Source organism: Plectrocnemia conspersa, unplaced genomic scaffold, assembly GCF_051122295.1.
Source record: "Plectrocnemia conspersa isolate PC_06_02 unplaced genomic scaffold, ASM5112229v1 ptg000013l, whole genome shotgun sequence".
Lineage (NCBI taxonomy): Eukaryota > Metazoa > Arthropoda > Insecta > Trichoptera > Polycentropodidae > Plectrocnemia > Plectrocnemia conspersa.
In genome coordinates, this window is record NW_028277177.1 from 19,593,486 (window position 1) to 19,613,281 (window position 19,796).

Below are 19,796 nucleotides of genomic sequence, written 5' to 3' on the forward strand. Positions count from 1 at the left end.
ATAAATTATAAACACGCTCTATAAGCTATAAATAGAAGGAAATATATATAAATACATAGAATATTAAAAAATAGATAAATTCGTAAAGAAACAACAGCGGTAGTATATCTTCAAAAGCAGTAGAAGCTTCACTTCCTCTGTTTTTATCTTCAATTGAAAATATTACATTTATTTATTTTTAATACATAATATCAGTAAAATAAATGTGATTGATAATATCATATATAACTAGCACTCTGGTTTATTTAAAATATAGCTTTCAATAATTTTCGATAATATCTCAAACCACATATATAATAGATAAAAAATATTAATAAATAAATAGATAGATAGATATATAAATAGGTAGGTAGATAGGTATAGATAGATAGAAAGATAGATTGATAGAAATATAGGTAGGTATAAATAGATAGATAGATGAATAAATTTATTGTTAGATATATTACTAGGAAAATAGCTCGATAGATATATAGATTAATAGATGGATTTTAGATTATTACTGATGAAAAAAAGATTGATATTATAGCATTACCACAAAATTTGATCGACTAAAATCAGGCTTATGTATGTGTTCTTTGTGCTTATGTGAGTGAAATATAAAATAATATTCATAGCGTATAAATACAGATATATTAGATAAGATGTAATTATTGGTCCACGTGCTTCATGGCACATGCATACATGATTAAATTTGTTATCTAGATATGATTAAGGAATTTTATTAATACATGTATTTAACATCATTGTATCTTTGCTATAGTTACATTACTATAATTGAAGTATTATAATGCCTAAAATCTATTCAATACAATATCGACATAAATAAATTAAACAGTTTAAGTATTCACAGGAGAAATACTACTATACAAAATTAATACAAGGTACTCAATACAATTGTAATAGAAAATATTTACAAAACAACATGTGTATTTAATGTTGTAATAATTACAAGTTAACCTTTCATTCTCCTAAGTTTTTAAATAAGTACATATTCTACTTTCTTCCCTCACTTATTTATTAATAAATTAAGTCGAATGCTCAATAGTTTTGCATTCGTTATAAGACTAGCAATGCGTTGAATTACAACTTTTCACCAATTCAATGTTTCAGCAATCAACAAAAAACCTCAGTCCTTCTTCACAACCTTTTTATATTACTCAGTCTATTCAACGATTCTTGATTATACACTGTGAACTGTGACGAGTTTATCCAGAACCTGCACCGTAGTAGTTTCCTGCCGCTCTCGTTCCAGTTCTGAACACATTCTGGAAGGTTTGGGCTGCTCCCTAAACATAAATTATAAAATCAGTTTAACCTACATGTTAATAACTAAGTATTACTCTAGATATAATATAATATGTGCTCATATTCTCCTATTTACAATTTATTTACAAAATCACAATGTTATATTCAGTTAAGAATCCATATAGAAAGTATTAAAATTAAATATTTAAGTATGTGAAAAAGAATTGCAAAAGAGTAGGGTTACCAAATATGGTGGAGGCAATAGGATAAAATTTAAAAGTAATATAACAAAGAGTACCCATGCAATATTTTTTATTACACTGTGGGGACCGATTTAAGTTGGCTACACTAAAGCCACGCGGTACTCTGGCAACACCGCATGGCAGATACAGATACTTGGTTCGAGTAACGTACCAATCGACATGTAATTATAATCGTTTCTTTTATGCCATGTAGCATTCAACTGTAAATATATCTTCTACAGCGGCTAATTTGTGCTTCTATAAATTTTACTCAAAAAATATCCAACTAAATTATTATTCTGCCAACTAGCTTCATGGCATGTAGTTTTTCTTAAACATGAATTTATTAAGGAGTAAATTTGATCAAAAGAAACAGTAATACACATTCAAAATATTTAAAAAAATTTTAACTATGAATATTATGTGTTATCGTCATATCAGAAATTGAGCAATGATATTCTGGCAGGCACTTAAGCAAAAACGTCTGAACAATTAAGAAAGTTTTATTGATAGAATATAATATACTTAAAATTAAAGAGATTGAATGTGAAAGCAAGATTTAATTTGGTTTAGTGCAATAATTTATGGCATGCGTCATGTAAAAAAGTTTCAGCCTACGCATCACACCTTTCTCAGAATTTTAGAAAAACACGGTATAGTACATATTTGGCAGTCCACCTACTCCTTTGAATCTATATGCCTTTTCTCTCTCTTTTTTAGAATAAAGTTTAAAGTTAAAAGAAATCAAAAGAAATACAAAGAAGTATGTGACGGAATCCTAAAAATAGTTTTAAAGAATATTTTAAGCAGTGAAAGCTCTTCCCAGAGAAGTGTGCTCACTATTTCTATGAATCAAAAAGGATTTTTACTATAAATCTGATTCTTATTATATATAAAACTCATAATATTCTATTGGCAGTGATGAAGGGGTTAAAAAAATAAGTATCGGAACGCTATTCCCCTTTAGATTGACAAATGAGATTTCAGTTTATCTGAACTCAGAAACGATTACCATGGTTATTTTATTTATTGTGTTGTAGTTGGGTTGTATAGTGAGACAATTCAATTAAACTCAAAGAAACTTTAACAGATCATCTAACAAATCCTACCGGAATGCGTTCTAGTCGTAGAAAAATATACCAGAACGACATTCCGGCTCCACTACATCACTGGCTATTAGACCTTGTCCGGGATTAATATTTATTAACTTTGTGACTCAAGAGTCATTATAGTTATATTTATATACATGGATCAGAAGGCAGTTTTTAAGAGTACACAAATGAAATACTACTCTTAATTTTTCGAGCTTTGTGACTGCTCCTTTTAAAATAAAACTTTTAATAGTCACAACAGTAAATATTAATGGAATATAAACAAATTTCTTTGTTTGAATTAAAAATATATGTATGTATGTTAATTTTTTATGGGCAGACCAGACGTGTAAGAAGGAGATTTCTTCAAGTTTTAAAGTGTAACTGATCCAATTATTAAACGGATGGCATTCAATATATGTTATACACATACATATATATTTTATGATCAACTGGATGTGGAGAATGCCTATGTTCTGAGCAGGGTCTTTAAGTGTGACTATGCAAAATTCGATTTAGATTATTTATAGTATTTTACAGAGTAAATTACATATAGACAAGAAAACGCCAAATAGAACAAAGGATAAAATTAATTCTGAGATAAATTCTTCAGAAGCAGTAGGATTGGTAACTCTACCCAAGAGGAATGTTACATAGTTTTATTAATTAAATGTATAATTGATTAAACATATTGTTTAAAATAAGTAAAGTGAATTAAAAAAAACATATTCATTTAAATTATTTATCATCTAACCTCAATCCATTGATTTAGTAAATTGATTAGTAGTATTATTGTTTTAAGTTAGTGCAATGTGAAAATTATTATTAATAGCATATATATTTTTTTAAGTATTGAATATTATAAAATTCTAGTATACACACGTTTTGTTAAAATTAAATCATTGGATAGGTAGACTTCTTTTATATTGTAAACAATATCCAAAATAATACCTGTATAGCGGCTCCCAAGAACTGTGAAAAAGCTCTTGTAACGTTGATAGCGGCGGTAACCAGCTGTCCCCTACCAGGTCCCTCCTGAGTATCTACTATCTGAGGCGGAGGCAGAGGAACCTGATTATCATTATCAAAAGATAATGTTTTCAATCTGCTCGTTTGTGTGGTATATGTGCATTTTGTGTGTGTATACATCATAAATTATATTTTTTCTCAATAGCAAATGATAACAACTACGCATTATTATGACAAACGTGCAATATATAGCAACAATTGCATTAGTATGGGTATGTAAGCTCAGTTTTGTGTGGTGGTGTTAATAATCTTTCTTACCCTATTTCCGGGACTTGATTGTCTGGTGTCTCGGACTTCGTCGGCGTTACCTATAAAAGGACCCGATCCAAATAAGAAGCCTCCTCCTTGGGATGTGCTGCTTTGTGATGGACGATTTCCTTCTGGACCGGCGCCTGTTTGTTGCCATTGCTGCCAAAGCCAAGCCAGGCCGTCCAATATTGGTCGCTGAGGTCTTGCCGGAGGTGGAGGAGGACGTCTGGTTGTTGTGCGAGGCCTTTGCTTTGGAGTCACGATTACTTGTTCTAATAAAGCCTATATTGACATATAAATAGCATTATTATAATATTATTGATGAAGATCAAATTATAGTGATTGAGAATCAGTAATAATACTAGAGGTCCAGCATGACCAAAATGTAAATTTGCTAACAGGGATACATATTGAAAGTCTTCTCAATGATACAGAACAGTATATAACTGAATGATTATAAATGTGTATGTCTAACATACTCAAATTACAAGGTATTACTATTGAATATGACATAAAAACTCATATCCAATATATAAGTGGGGTGTGGCTACCAATGTGGCTAGATCACCATAGACCAGATTTTCTCCATAAATCAAGGACGGCATTTGGGGGGGGGGGGAGGGCATTCCCCCCCCCCTTGAATTTGCTTAGAAAAATACATGTCATTTAATGAAATCGAAATATTAAAAAATTACTACTGATTGCCTAACTTTTGCCCCTCCCCCCCCCCTCCCTGTAAAAGGCTAAAATGCCGTCCCTGATTCTAAGCCAGAAATTATCAAGTTATCCATCAAAGAAAATCTAAAAAAACGTCTCGAATTTATCCCGAAAATATTATTAAAAATATGTTATTTCAGTGAAATCATATTGCAATACATTTTCACCAGTGAAAATATAATTTTTTTTGCATGCGCTAATTAAGTTATATGATTTCAACTTTTCCATACATAGTAATATATACATTTACATACTTATCATTATTTATTTTCATGCAATGTATAAATGTGATTGTGTATTTTTCAGTGAAGTTATATTTTCACTAGTGAAGTCCAAATACATTTTCGTCAATAGATGTATATTTCTATATGCTGCTTCAAAATGTCTATGAAACTTAATTTCACAGTTGCGAAACGTACATTTACTGTTCAAATCCAAACCTAACCTAAACGAATAAACCAAACCCATCATGTCCTATGAAAGTTCTAAAATTAATTACAGTTTTAGAACTTTCATTAGTCCTAAAGTCCAAAATACTAAGCCAACTCAACCCACAGGGGAAAATAAGCAGAAGAAAAAGTATAGACAGACGTTGCATCTCATATATTGCTTCATAGTTTGCACTTGGATATTACACTATTTTAAAAAAATATAATATCTATCCTTACCAATATTACAACGAACTTCTGATATAAGAACATTGGTCAAAGTGTATTCAAACCAAACTTTGGTCAATCAGCGGGCGCAAAAACAGTAATCACTTCTCAGATGTCAAAAATCCATATCAAAAGCAACAAACTCGTGCCGTCGCCGTTGTAGTGGGAACGCTCGGTAAACCGAGCATTGTGAAGCTTAATATTGTTATCAAGAGTTTTAATATGAACGTTAGATAACCGAACGTTTCTATAGTGACGGCACAATTTTATTACTTTAAAAAACGGGTCATCACCATGTAAAGCAATACTACTTTATCGATTTTCATTGAGTTGAGTATTGATCTCAGCTCATGGTGGCCAAGTAATGTATGTTGTTGTATAGATCAAGACCTAAACTTTATACTTTAGGTGATAAATTCTACTTATAGTAAATCAATCCTTACCGCTAATTTCAGCTGCTCTTCAAGACTGTTATGTGAAGTAGTCGGGCCAATTCCTTTTTCCTTCAACAGTGCCGCTAATATAGCATCATTGCTTTGGCCATATTCCGTACTGACTTTCGTAGGTGAAACCGTTACAGGTTTATCTGGCTCGGCGAGCAAAGCGGCGAGAGCTCTATCTCCCGTCAACCCCGTTAAATTAATCTTTGTCTTTGGCGTTGTCTGGCCTTTACCTTGCAATTTCAACAACGTTTGTAATAATTTAGCGTCCTGTTGGAAACTTTTTATATCTTCTTCTATAGACTGAGTTGACTCGGTCGTTGTGGAAATTTTTCGTTCCGTCGTAGTCCTAACACTGTTCGTCTTAACCGTTTTACTATTTGAATCAATATCGTTCAACGGAGATGGATTTGCGAGTATATTTTGAAGCAGTTTTAAGTCAGAGTCTTTTAAAGTTGTCGTTGCAGGTTTAGAACTTGTGCTCGGTTTCAAATCTGCGTCGATGAGGGTTTGAAGAAGTTTTGCATTATTTTGGATTGTTAAAATTTGATCTTGAACGTTCGGTGGACTCGATTGTTCTTTGATTTGTGAATCAGAGAATAGACTATTTAAATTATTAGTTTTTGTGTTTATGTTCTTTCCGCCTCTCGTTGACGTTCTCGTCTTTTGAGTAGTCGTAGTGGTTTGGTTGCTTTTTAATTCTGCTAAGTTTTTATCGACTGCCTGAGCTATGATTTGGTTTGTTAAGGACTGCTCCTTTGTTTGGCTATCAGTATTGATCAACTTACGCTAAAATATGAATCAAAATAACATTGAATATAATGATAAAAATATATAAAAGTATAATTGTCTCATCTAAAATCAGTATCAGTTATGTCAAATTAACTTACTTTTAAGTAGAACGCGAAAGTGACTTTGCATGAGTCTAAGAATGTAACTAGCTTTATTATGCTTATATTATTTTTTTTAAATCAAAATGGAAAACACTCAAAAGAGCTTCATAGAAACAATTATTTGAAGTAAAATATATTTATCGTTCAGTTATCTGATTTCAACTCTTATTATATAGCTAATTTTCTATACATTTCTATGTTCATAGTAAAGAAACCATAAAAATTAACATATCTGTTATTGATTCTAGACACTACATTTATATGTATACATACAAGACTAGTCAAAAATTGTATATCATCTTCGACCGAATGAGTATTCGATTCCGGTTTAATTATATTTTGATTAATGTTTGGAATAGTTGGCTTTGTAACTCTATGTTTAGTAGTTGGTGTTTCAGTAGTACTTCCCTTGAGTCCGACCAAATTTCTTTCAACGGCCAATGCTATGATTCTATTAGCTAAATCTTGTTCCTTATCATTCGGATTAGGAGCTGCAAGTTTTTGCTGAAAGAATGTCATAAATAATACAAAATATACTTTTTTATTACATAATATAACAATAAATACCAAATTATTCAAGAATTTGATGTCCTCTTCCACGGAGAATGTACTGATTTCTGGTTTTATTGAAGTAGCATCGTTGTTGCTTGAATCTGATGCTTTCGGCTTTGTAAGAGCTGATAGTATGTCGTTTATTTCTGATGAGGATTTAATGTTTTTACCACCTCTAGATGATCCATCTTTTTTATTTTTTTCTGCTAAAGCAACGATTCTATTGGCTAATGCTTGCTCCTTGTTATTTGGAGCTGGAGTAACAAGTTTACGCTGGAATAAAGAGAAATATTTTTTATTAATAAATAATAATAAAAACAAATTATAGTATTTTTTCTGACTGGAATCAGTTGAAAATTTAAAAAAAATGTATTCTGTAGCTTTGAAGTGCTTACGTTTATGTATTCAAAACATTATATGACATTAAACAATCAATAATAAACTGAATAACCTATACTGCGTTCATTATGAGTTGACAATATAAATCACCGCTAAGTTAATGTTAGTGATCGGCCATGCTCTGAAAACCCAAAGCCAGTGAATTGCAAGCGCTGCCGGATAAAATCTCAGAACAAACGTGAGAAAAACTTAAAAAGTAGCCAGAAGTAACACAACAAATTATCTTTGCATTAAAAGGACATAATCTAGAAGCTCAAAAAGAGGGTGTATCATTAACGTAACGAAACAAAGCATTTAATTTGCACTCTAGTACATCTCACTTTGAAAGACTTTTTGTTAAAGGTTGTCACTTAAAAGTCACGGTCACTTGGAAAAGATTTCGCTATTTCCCCCGGTTATGCTTATCTTACTACTACCATATTAAAGAGAAGTACCTGATGCGATTGTCTCAGTGACATCTCCATACATAGTATTACCTCTACTAAGATCATAATCAATATCAACAAGATTATATTTAATTATTTAAATCCAGTCCTTTTGGTCTCAGTCGATACAAAATGGTCTAGATCAGGTCTTGGCAACCTTTTTTGGCTGCGGGGCAAAATAATTAAAATGTGACTATTAAAAAGACTATTCGGGTCAGTGAATATTTTTGGTCCTAACAACCATATATGTGGTCTAGTCTTGACATCGTAACACGTTAAAAAAATGATATTTGCAGAACTGAAATGGGTCACTTCAAATCATGAAACGGGTCACTTGGTGACCCGCGTGTCATAGGTTGCCGAGCCCTGGTCTAGATGGACAGCATTCCCAAGATATGACCGAAATCCAAAAGTAGCTCAAAAATGCAATGCAATAGAGGTGCTGACAATGGGATGCAACGGGTTGTTTATTTAAGCTTACGTTACATTATTTAAGGTGACCAGATTTTGAAAATATCAAAGGAGGACACTAATAAAAAGGCCAACTCGAAAATTTTTGTTCGAGGAGGACAAAGGAGCTAATAATAACAAAAATGTTATTTCGGAAATTTTTGTTCACTTAGGGATGCTGTGAGAGCTAAAAACAGGTCGAATTGGACATTTTTGTTCAAGAAGGACAAAAATTTTGCGGAGGAAATTTAGTTACTTTATGTCTGTGTGGCCAACTTAAAAAACAACTACCACAATTCTATTGTGAATAATGAGCGACAAATGCGTTCTTGACGATCCTACCGTTTTGCAAGGCTAAGTGAATTGTCACAAATTCAATGAAAGATCACAGTCATCGGTTGACTCAGTCATGAACACTGTATTATATATTTTGCTTTACATAAAATTATTTTCCTGGAATCTTTCAACTTCCACCACATGACATTTATAAAGCTAAATATACACTTACCAAGCTATTCAAGAATGCAATATCATCATCAACTGAAAATGTAGACGGAGATACAGGTTTGCTAGTTGTTACCACTTGAGTTGCATATGCTTCTGTTGTGGTAGTCGTTCTTCGACGCGTTGTAGTCGGGGTGCTTCTCTGAGTCGAAGTTGTGGTAGTTGTTCTCTGTCTAATTGTCGTTGGAATCGTTTCTTTTACATCCAAAACTTCACTTTCAGTTGTAGTGGTAGTTCTAGGTGACGTTATTCTTGGACTGGTCATTCTGACACTAGTACTCCGTACAGAAGAAGACGGCCTAATTGTTATCTCTTCGGTAGTAACTGGTATATGAATTGTAGTAGTTTCAATCTTACGAGTAGTTGGTCTTTCGGTTGTAGTTGTAGTGGATGTAGTTGTAGTGGTTGTAGTCATAGTCGTCGATATGGGTTTTCTTTGAGTTATATTCACAACTTGTGTTTCTTTTTTATAAGGAGTCGGAGTCACTATTTTTATCACTTCCGTATTGTGTTCGGGTCTAGTTGACGAATATGTTGTCGAATCGATAAAACCACCTCTCAACATCACAGTTAGGGTTGAATCATCATATTTCTTAGTCGTCGTGGTTGTAGGTCTTTCAGTTTTAGCCGTTGTTATCCTTTGGATGACCGAATCTTTAATCTTAGTAACCTCAGTTGATACGATTTCATTAGAAATAGGCTTGAAACGAAACACTGCACTGTTATTACCATCTGCTGGTTTTTCAGTACGAATCATTTTAGTCTGAAAAACATTCTCAAATGTATTTAATAAAATATATATATTTATTAATTAAATAAAACAATACCTCTGGATCAATATCTAACGTGAGATATTGAGGTGTCGTTGATGTAGTTGTTGAACTTGATCTCAATGTTTCCTCTCTAATTGCAGCTGCAATGCTAGTTTGCAATAAATTTTGAATATCTGGTAGCTTGGAAGTTGTTTTTAAGTTGAAAACGTTCGACTCGGTAGACAATGAAGGTTTATTTGCTTCACTTTCAACTATGGCATTCTGTTCAATGTCTTTAATGCTAATTTCGGTACTAACCTTATTTGCATTCTTTTCAATTGTATCCTGAAAACATTTCAACAAATATAATTAATATTCAAGATCTATAAATGATTTATACGACTCATTAGAGTATTAGTTATATTAGTAATATTAATACAACTAAATCAACATTAATTTTAATCCTAAAAGAAGATAGTTTATAGTTAACAATTATATTTTAATAACAAATGTTAATATTATTTTGGTTTTTACAATATAGAATTTATAAAAGTATAATAGAAGAACAAATATCAATGAAAAAATCTTGCATTCTTCTTAAGCTGCGGCCTAATATAATTTTTATACATATTATATTACCAACAGATGTCATACTTTCTGTGGTGGTACCCAAGTTTTTAAACAATAATGTTGCAATGATAACCCATTATTATCAAAAATGTTATTTTATTATTATATTTGTATTAGTTTGTGTTTTGTGTTAACTTTATTATATTATATTAACCATTCCTCTTAAATTAATTTCAAAATATTTGGTCACTCCAGTTCTATATTGCTTTAAATACATATAATTTTAAAATACATATATTATATAACTTCAGTCGATAGATGTCTCCGGCAGCCTGACATTGATAACATATTTTTTAAAAGAGGTTCTATCGATTCCGATGTTGAGAACCCAGTACTTTTGAATAGTAATCTACACATTGCTGTACAACAAGATTTTTGGCATAAAAATAAGAAAACAAGATCACTTTGATTCCAAATCTGTCATTAATCGTTTTCATATAGCTTCTCCTTGCATTGATTTATTTATTTTCCAATTGCAAAATTTTAGCTATGATAAAATACTTGAAAAAATTTTTAATTGTAATTGCATTATTATGATGCATAATACATATTAATTAGATTAGACTGAGATATACGCTATATATTTTTAAAATATAAAAAAGTAACATTTTTTTATTAATTATAAAAATAATATTGTTCAATAATAATAACCAATTATTTTTTTATTTTAAACATCCCATGACAATTGTTTTTGTTGCAAAGGTACACTTTAGAACCCAAATCAAAACATAAACATTTCTATGTTTTGAGCAGTTCTAAAGAGCACTTATGCAAAATTTGATAAAAATTGGGCATAGTATGTAGAATTGTACGGAGAGTAAATAAATATAGAATGTAAACATTAATATATAAATTATATAATTATATGCATTAAACTTAATGGCATTTGGTAAAAATTAGCTCAGTTGCACTCTAGGACACTGAGAAAATAAAGTTTTAGACTATTTTATGGAAGCAAAAATGTTTTAAATTGTGAATTTTACAGAGAAATTTTGAAAAACGAAATACAGCTAACAGATTTAAAGTCAAAAGTTTTATTCAATATTATTATTAAGAATCTTATGAAGTATGCTTTACCGGTATCAAAGATATATATTATAATTATACTAATTGTGTAGAACTTAGATAGAGCAAGATAGAAGTGGAATGATGTTTGAGGTAATATTTACATATATACATTTAAGCAAGCAGCAGCCAATATATACTAGTCATGCTTAGAAAGTTACTAAGACATTACGTTTAATTTATTTACAGGATCAGCCATCGGTTGGACATTTATATCTGTTTCTTGGTTCTGAGTTATTTCATTAGTAGATACAATATCCACCTGGTTATTTAATGGTTTAATGCTATCAGGATATTTATACACGGGGCTGTTTGGATTTTTCAGGCTTCGTGGGTCAATTGGCAAGACGTCGATGCGCTGCATCACCGACGGCACATTAGTTCCGTTAGGAAACTTTCTTATTATTGTGTTATTGGATAACACTCCAAATATTATGTAAGGGCTGGCCTCTGTTAGCACCTCCAGTTGGTTATCATTGGGGTTTTTACGTACCACAGTATTGTTAGGTAGAACTCCGTATATATAATAATCCTTTTTAGGAGGACGCTTAGCTTGCAATTCGGATTTCGCTTGCGAAATCTCATTGACGATTCTATCTCTCCAAGCAGTTGGAAAAGGAGGAGTCCATTGGTATGTGGGTGTTGTTGGTGTGATATTTAAAAGTATGGTGGGTGTTGTCGGCTCTATGGTTTGCGGTAATGATAAGGTCGATAGTATGTTAGATGTCGTTACTTCGGGAGCTTGGAAAGTGGAAGTCAACATTTCGTCTATTGTAGTTTCTTGTACATCGTCAAAAGGACTTGTCGTTTCTGCCACTAATGTGGATGAATTGAGCAACTCTTTAAAATCATCATTTAATTCATTCACATCATCTTCATAATTAAATTTGGAACGAATAAGATCAGTTGCTAATTCTATATTACTCTTTGCAGTAGTAGTTATAAACATATTTGACAAACTTGAAGTATCCATTTCCATATTGAGATTACTTTTTGCTTTCATAGAAGTTTCAATTGCAAGATCTATAGTGATAGTTTCAGATACTACATTTGACACACTTGAAGTTTCCGTTTTCAAAATAGGATTAGTAGTTGCTTCTATAGAAGTTTCAATTGAATATGAGTTTGGTATATTGTTTTCTATAGTAGTAGTCTCAGATATTACATTTGGCAAACTTGAAGTTTGCAATTTCATAATAGGATCAGTAGTTGCTTCTATAGAAGTTTCAATTGAAGATGAGTTTAGAAGATTGTTTTCTGTAGTAGTAGTCTCAGATACTACATTTGACAAACTTGAAGTTTGAAATTTCATAATAGGATCAGTAGTTGCTTCTGCAGAAATTTCAATTGAAGATGAATTTGGAAGATTATTTACAGTAGAAGTTTCAGATATCAAGTTTGACAAACTTGAAGTTTCCATTTTCATAATAGAATTAGTAGTTCCTTCTATAGAAGTTTCAACTGAAGATAAATTTAGAGGATTGTTATCTATAGTAGAAGTTTCAGATACTACATTTGACAAACTTGAAGTTTCCATCTTCATAATGGGATTGGTAGTTGTCTCTATAGAACTTTCAATTGAAGATAAATTTAGAGGATTATTATCTATAGTAGTAGTTTCAGATACTAGGCTTGACAAACTTGAAGTGTCCGTTTCCATAATAGTAGTTATTTCTATCGGAGAATCTAATTGTTCTTTTTCATCAATATTACTATCTAAATCATCAATCTCAGGTTCCTTCAAATTTTCCATTATATTCTGATCGACGGCAACTGACCCAGATAGTGTTATCTTTTCAAGTGTATTAATATTATTGTTTAATATAATTTGCTCAATGTCTCTTAGCAATTTAGCTTTACGTGAAAAGCCTGAATTGTTCAAGAAAGGACTGAGAAAAGCGTTCAATCGGGATAAAGCGACAGCGTTAGCGGATGTTAGTGATTTGTTTTGGTGCTGTGTTGTCGTTTCGAGTAGTGAATCGAATATGGTAGATGTTGGGGATGTTAATTCAATATTACTAACTGTGAACGAATTAGTCGTTGATTCTAAAGTAGATGAGCTTTCATTCTGATCAGATGTTACAACTGAATCATCAATCACATCAGTAACTTCCGTCGATGGTGGAGAAGAAGTACTTTCAGTAACTTCTGAATCGTACGGAGTCGTCGTTGAATACAACACAATTGTGGCAAAAGGCTTTCGTTCAGATAGTTTTGTAGAGGATATGGGAGATGTGTTAGGTGTTTTAGTAGTCGGTTCTGTGTGATATTTGATGGAGGATGATTCTGTGGTTAAATCGGTACTAAGTGCGATTGTGTCAGAGGTTGTATGTGAAAAATCAGTGCTTTGTAATGATAGTGTTGTATTACCCACATTATTTTCCGTGATATACTGTACAAGTTTAGTAGTAGTTGTTACTTGAGTCGAACTCTCGGTTTGTACATTTAAAGTGACGTCCGACGATTTCTCATCGCCATCGGAAACCTCACTTTTACTACTACTGTATTTTTCTGTTGTACTCACTCCGATAATATTATCGATTGTCGATTTTTGTTGGTCCAAGTTTTTGATATCGTTACTTGGTGGTGTACTAACGACTGGTTTCGGAGTGGACGTTAATATGTCAGCTAATGCGTCAAAGATTGACACCGTAACTGACGGAGAGTGATTCGAGGTTTCCACGTTGAGTAATCTTGAATACATCATAACAGTTTCTGCTGTTATCAAACTATCGGATGCAGGAGTACTTCTTGGTTGACTAAACGATATAACTTCGAAACCGGGATAAATTTTGTTTTCTTCGCCTATGTCCTGAAATGAAAGATGAGCTTGTGCCTTTATAAAAAGTCAGGAAATAGTGTATAGATATAGAATGTAATGAATAACAGAGAAATATTGAAATGGGAGTATATACTACATTACAACTTATAACAGTGCTTAAACTACTGTAGTATAAGATGAAATAAATGAAATAATAATAAATAAAAATGCTAACCATAACCATTTTATTTACTAATTAAACAAATAGATAATAATTCAATTTTAGTATACTATTATATGATATATGTATGTTTATATGTATATCATGTAAAATAATTATATATTAAAGCTTTAATTTCATATATTACATTTTACATCACTTTTATTCATTTTTATATGTCTGCCATCTAGAATCAATATTATGCATATCACATTTACTTACTTTTGAGTAAAAATAATATAAAACATTGTACGCTACATATTAAATGAGAATAAAACAAGTAAGAACTTTTCCTAGTATGATATTGCATTTAAAATAACAGACAACATTAAACTGATTTAAAAAATATAACGTTTTTTTAAATGGTTTTAAAGACTAGTTTTATAATATAAGAGCCAATAGAAAATGGATATGCTTAATATTAACTCTAGGTGTCAGTTTTCATAAATTTTAAATATAATCTTAAGTAACATATTACTATGTATTAAAAATATACATAGGTATTAATTATCTCCAATAAGATCACATTTAATTAAAAATTAAAGCTCAATAACATTATACAATTGATGTATTCTTAATATTTATATACCACATATGATTTTTATTATATGAATATGATGGCACTTATACAACTATGAAATAAGCGGTTTTAATGATAATGATCAGCCATTGTACGGTGAGTGATAGCACGTATGATTTGTGGATGCGATTTTCCCTTTAATCGACCGTCAGCCGCAATGAACCAAACTGGCTCTGCTAACGTATCGGCGATCGGTACGTCTGTGACGAAGAACTTCAGCCAGGCCTGTGCGCGGAAAGAACCAAAAACAAATCCATTTTGTTTATTTGCCACTACGACTTAGCTATTATGAACTATACATGGGCAAGGAGTTTATTATGTATTATGAGGAGAAATGTTAATGCAAAGTTAAAGGGTAACAAAATTGATTTGTTTTTTATTCTTGGGATGAGGGTGGGTTTATAGATATATATGTTTTACACGATTTACAATTAGTATTGTTGATATTTGAGTAGCGAGATCTCAATATGTATGTATGTATATGCTTTTTATACAGTTTGGCCAAAAATAAGTGAACGACACTTCAAAAGTCACTCTTGAGCAAAATATCACTCTATCCAAAAAATTTGGAATTCCATAAGGTAGCGTCATGGGATCAACTCTGTATTTAATATACACTACTGCTATTCACATTACAAAGGATACCACAATAGCCATATTCGCGGATGATATAGCTGTATTTGAATTATACGAGGATTTCGTATCTACAAGATATCTGCAGGAGAACACAAATAAAATTGCGAACTGGTTTAAAATATATAGAATTAAAACAAATAAAATTTATTACTAGGAGGAAAAACTGACAACTGGCTAAGTAAAACAACATAGATCTTCAACAGAAAATAGCATCAAACTCCAGATATAAGAGTTGACTCGCTAATCAGCTAAGGATTTCAAAAGCCAAAATAGCAAAAAGGGTGCCAAAACTTAATAGAGTTAAAACATTAACTAAATATCTTGTGATGAAATTGATACTCAACAGTCTTCAATAAACCCTACCGATTACTCTGTATTGACCATAAAGAAAAATATACCAAGAAATGAAGATCCATGTATTAAAGATCAGTGTATCCACAATTGCACTACTTCAAGGAAATAACCACATTAGGCTTGAATCTACAGAGCGGTTTTGATGATATTCATTAACAATGATAGTTATTAACAATGACGATGGTCACTTTGGACCATTAATAACAATAAAATTTATTCGAATAAAATTATCTTGTATAGTAACTGTGTTTATGTTGCTTTAACGCTTCATAGTCAGCATTTAAAATATAAGTTTTTTCAACCTGTATATCAATAAAATCAATAATAAGAATATATTAATCAGAACACAAAAAAATACATTAATACAAGTAAGATACATCTGTAAATGACACAAAAATACACATTCAAGTATACAATAATATATAAGATATATTTAAATCATATTAGTATATTGAGATCTCTTTTATATTTTATAAAAATATCTTTTCAATACAAAGACGTTACACATATAATCAGGACACTTCATAAAAAATATATTTGTAAGTAATCTATATAGAATAAAACAATCGTTTACAACTATATATTATAGCTACGAATATTAATCTTTAAGCAAATGTATTCTCACCATTGTAGAAGTTATTGTAGGAACTGTCGCTTGATATGCCGGTGGAGCTCGTTGGAATGGTCCTCTGTATCGAGAACTAAATCTATTTCCTTTTCTACTTCCTGGAGCAATAGGAGTCTGTGTATAAAAAGTATTAAAGATTATCCATAATTAAACCTTATGTTGTATAAAATATATATATTATACTCACAGGACCAATAATAGTCAAAGATGCCTTATTTCTTGCAACAGTGCTATCTTTGGCTGATACAACTTCTGAATCTTTTTCACTCTCATTTGTCAAGAAATTCTCTTTAATGATATCGCTCTTTTTTTGAATAGTAGCCGGATTATATGTCCCTCCAACATTCTTCAATCTAATCGACTTTATCGTCACAGCTTTTCTGGTCGGTGCCGTCGGTGGTTTATAACGCAAAAGGTAATTCCTCGTCCTCAATTTTGGATTCTCATTCCCACTTCGTTCATTATCTTCCTGTGTTGTGGGCATTGTGGATTGATTCAAATCGATCTTAAAACTCAAAGGTGTCGTATCGGTGGTGCTCGACTTTGAACGTGAGTAAAAGTTAGGTCGCCCTGTAAAAGCTCTATTTATTTTCACGGGTATCTCTGTCGTGGATTCTTCTTCAATTTTATTCTTTCTGAAATTGTATCTTGTAGCGTTAAATTTGTTTTTGTATTCGTATTTTGCATGCCTTGAAGTGGAAGCTTCAGTTTTGGATTCTGGCTCAACCGTTGTTCTGGTGTACCTCGAACGTCTATCTACGTACGTGGAAGCTGTCGGTTCAGGTGTGAATTCATTTTTATCTTCAATGATAACTTCATTATCAATTTTGGTAACCTCATTTAGCGATTCAGTTGTGGTCGTTGTGTATTTATTAGAGCGAAGCTAAGAACAATACATTGATAAATAAATAAATGTAATCAAAATTTTCTATATATAATAGATAAATTTGAGAACGTCTATCTAAAAATTTATACCTTAGCATACTTATTGAATGGCTGTTGTACTAAATTTGCTGTTCCTGTTGAAGTCTGTGAACTATAAACTTTCACAACCCTTTGAGATCCTCTTGAAGTTAAAGCTTCTTGTGTTGACGAGACTTTTACGGGTGTCTAAAAATATTTATTCCATAAATTTTATATTTTATATTATCGTCTAAATATATATATATATATATATATACAAAATTTAAGGTATCTCTGACTATATGTGACCTTGCAAAAAAATCCTACCAGTAAAAATCATCTATTACCTTTATATGCTCAGTTGTACTTAGGTCCCTAAGGAAAATATCGCAGCGGACATCTAAAATCCTTCCCCACCTTCATAAATATATATTCATCCTACTTCTCCCAGCCCCCCCTCTAAAATACCCCCCTTTCCCCGATATAAATACCATCGGCCAGTATGATAAAAGGTCTTCTGATCTGCCGGTGTTAATGATTGAATAGCGTTAGCTTTAAATTCTCACACTCGGTGGTATATTTAACTAAATGTTTTTTGTCATGAACATTTGGGATCTATTGATTTAACCCCTCCATTGTATGAAAGGTATGCCTGGTATCTTTATTATGGGATTTTATTTTTTAAATCAAATGTCGCCGATGAACGGTGATTCCAATTATCACAAGGTAGTCCAATTGATGAACTCAACAGCAACATGACAAAATTTTACTAATATTGGAATCGAAATATTAAAAAATTACTCCTGATTGGCCTACTTTTGCACCCACAGTAAAAAGCTAAAATGACGTTCCTATTTGTGTACTCTTTCTGAAGAACTGTATATACATATGTAAATATAACAAGAATGACTTATATATAACAAAAATTACTCACCGTAGTTTTATCGTTTGCTCTCAGTAACGATTTGAAATGCTCTGGATAATTTTCACTTTCATAATCATCGCCATTCTCTGCATCTCCTTTACTAGCCTTTGTTTGTGCTTTAAAACTTCCCCTCGTTTTAATTGATTTAATTGAGGTAGTTTCTGAAGGTTTTTCAGTAGTGCTATCCAATTTCTTTCTTAATAAACGACTTGTAGGCAAAGAGGGTATTCTTCTAGAACTATTTTGCTTGACTTTTTCATCTTCATCTAGTGAAGAACTTCTTCTGTTAGCATTGAAAACCACAGGTGCTAATGTCGTAACAGTGGCCCTTCTGAAATTCGTTTTACTTCTAACGGTATAGGAAGTTGAAGGTAAAGTAGTCGTCGCCGGTCTGGATTTAAAAGTTGCTCTCGAACTTATCGTAGTACTTTCTTTGGGCTCAGATTCAGATCTTTCATAAAGAGCTTCAGTGTTCCGAGATCTGGTTCTTGTATTTAAATTGGAAACTGTAGAAGTGACTTCACCGTCGTTTTCTATTTTAAACCTGCTCCTGCTTCTCGACTGTTCGACTGTCGTTTTATCAGTGCCCTCTCTATTTTTGATATTTTTACTGGTGCTTTCAATTCTACCACTTTCCATATCCAAGTTGTACACTTCAATCTTTGACTCATCTATTTGCACCGGGTTAGGTCTCCCTCTCCTCAAACTCACATAATCAGGCCTCTGGCGAATAGAAGCTTGCCTGTTACCTCTATTGGGTTGATCGCTCGTTTTTTCAACTTCCAAATGAACATCTGGCCTTTGTCTGTTTGGAAGTACTCTAGGTCGGCGAGATTCAGAAAATGCGCCATTGTTAACCACTGGTACAACTATCGTTTCCTTCTGTCTTCTACCACCTCTGATATTTTTGACACTCTTTGGCAATGATGGGTTGTTATTGGCAACGACTACATCTAAATCGACTGGAGCTATTCTTCTCCTATCTGAAACGCCATCCAATCGCTTCGAATAACTCCTAGGTTCTAAGTTAGCCTTCTTCGAAGCTTCCCATGCGGTGCTCTCGTCGCTTTCTTCTGTACTCGTTTGACTTAAAAGAGGCGAGCTATTTCTTGCGCGAGCGCTCCTGGCGTTACTCTGAAAAATAATAAAAATAATATTATAACACAACAGTAGAGCAATAGTAGTAGCTTGCGTTATAAATTAATTTATAATGTTTCCAAAATCGATTTCCTTATATAGAATTTGTTATCGAAATTCACTTTCGATTTACTTGTTTGTGACCTCAAGTATGACAATGAATTCCGATGTCAAATATATAGTGGAATAAAAAAATACTTTTTAGAACACATTAGATACAAGTATTTAATGCGATAACGCACTTTCTTTTCGCTCGATTTTTCTGTTTTTGTATCGAATTATAATGGCATAATAAACGCCAATTACGTTACGG

At 32.0% G+C, this 19,796-nt stretch overlaps 1 protein-coding gene across 2 annotated transcripts in view; it reads right to left on the reverse strand.

Moving 5' to 3' along the window:
• Positions 1 to 611: 611 nt before the first annotated feature.
• The window catches only part of LOC148227508 (uncharacterized), a 64,210-nt gene continuing 45,025 nt past the window's right edge, over positions 612 to 19,796 (reverse strand). The window contains exons 4-16 of one of the 2 annotated variants that reach the window (XM_088203080.1): positions 18,356 to 19,480; positions 17,494 to 17,628; positions 16,706 to 17,401; positions 16,516 to 16,632; positions 13,864 to 14,151; positions 9,720 to 9,989; positions 8,897 to 9,655; positions 7,130 to 7,387; positions 6,836 to 7,066; positions 5,673 to 6,458; positions 3,866 to 4,138; positions 3,530 to 3,649; positions 612 to 1,286 (exon numbers count right to left, since the gene is read on the reverse strand). In XM_088203080.1, coding sequence (XP_088059206.1) covers positions 1,206 to 1,286; positions 3,530 to 3,649; positions 3,866 to 4,138; positions 5,673 to 6,458; positions 6,836 to 7,066; positions 7,130 to 7,387; positions 8,897 to 9,655; positions 9,720 to 9,989; positions 13,864 to 14,151; positions 16,516 to 16,632; positions 16,706 to 17,401; positions 17,494 to 17,628; positions 18,356 to 19,480 — 5,139 coding nt within the window. In that variant the 3' untranslated portion in view covers positions 612 to 1,205. Of the gene's footprint in view, positions 1,287 to 3,529; positions 3,650 to 3,865; positions 4,139 to 5,672; positions 6,459 to 6,835; positions 7,067 to 7,129; positions 7,388 to 8,896; positions 9,656 to 9,719; positions 9,990 to 11,511; positions 14,152 to 16,515; positions 16,633 to 16,705; positions 17,402 to 17,493; positions 17,629 to 18,355; positions 19,481 to 19,796 lie in introns of both variants that reach the window. The other variant, XM_088203079.1, reaches the window with a different exon arrangement.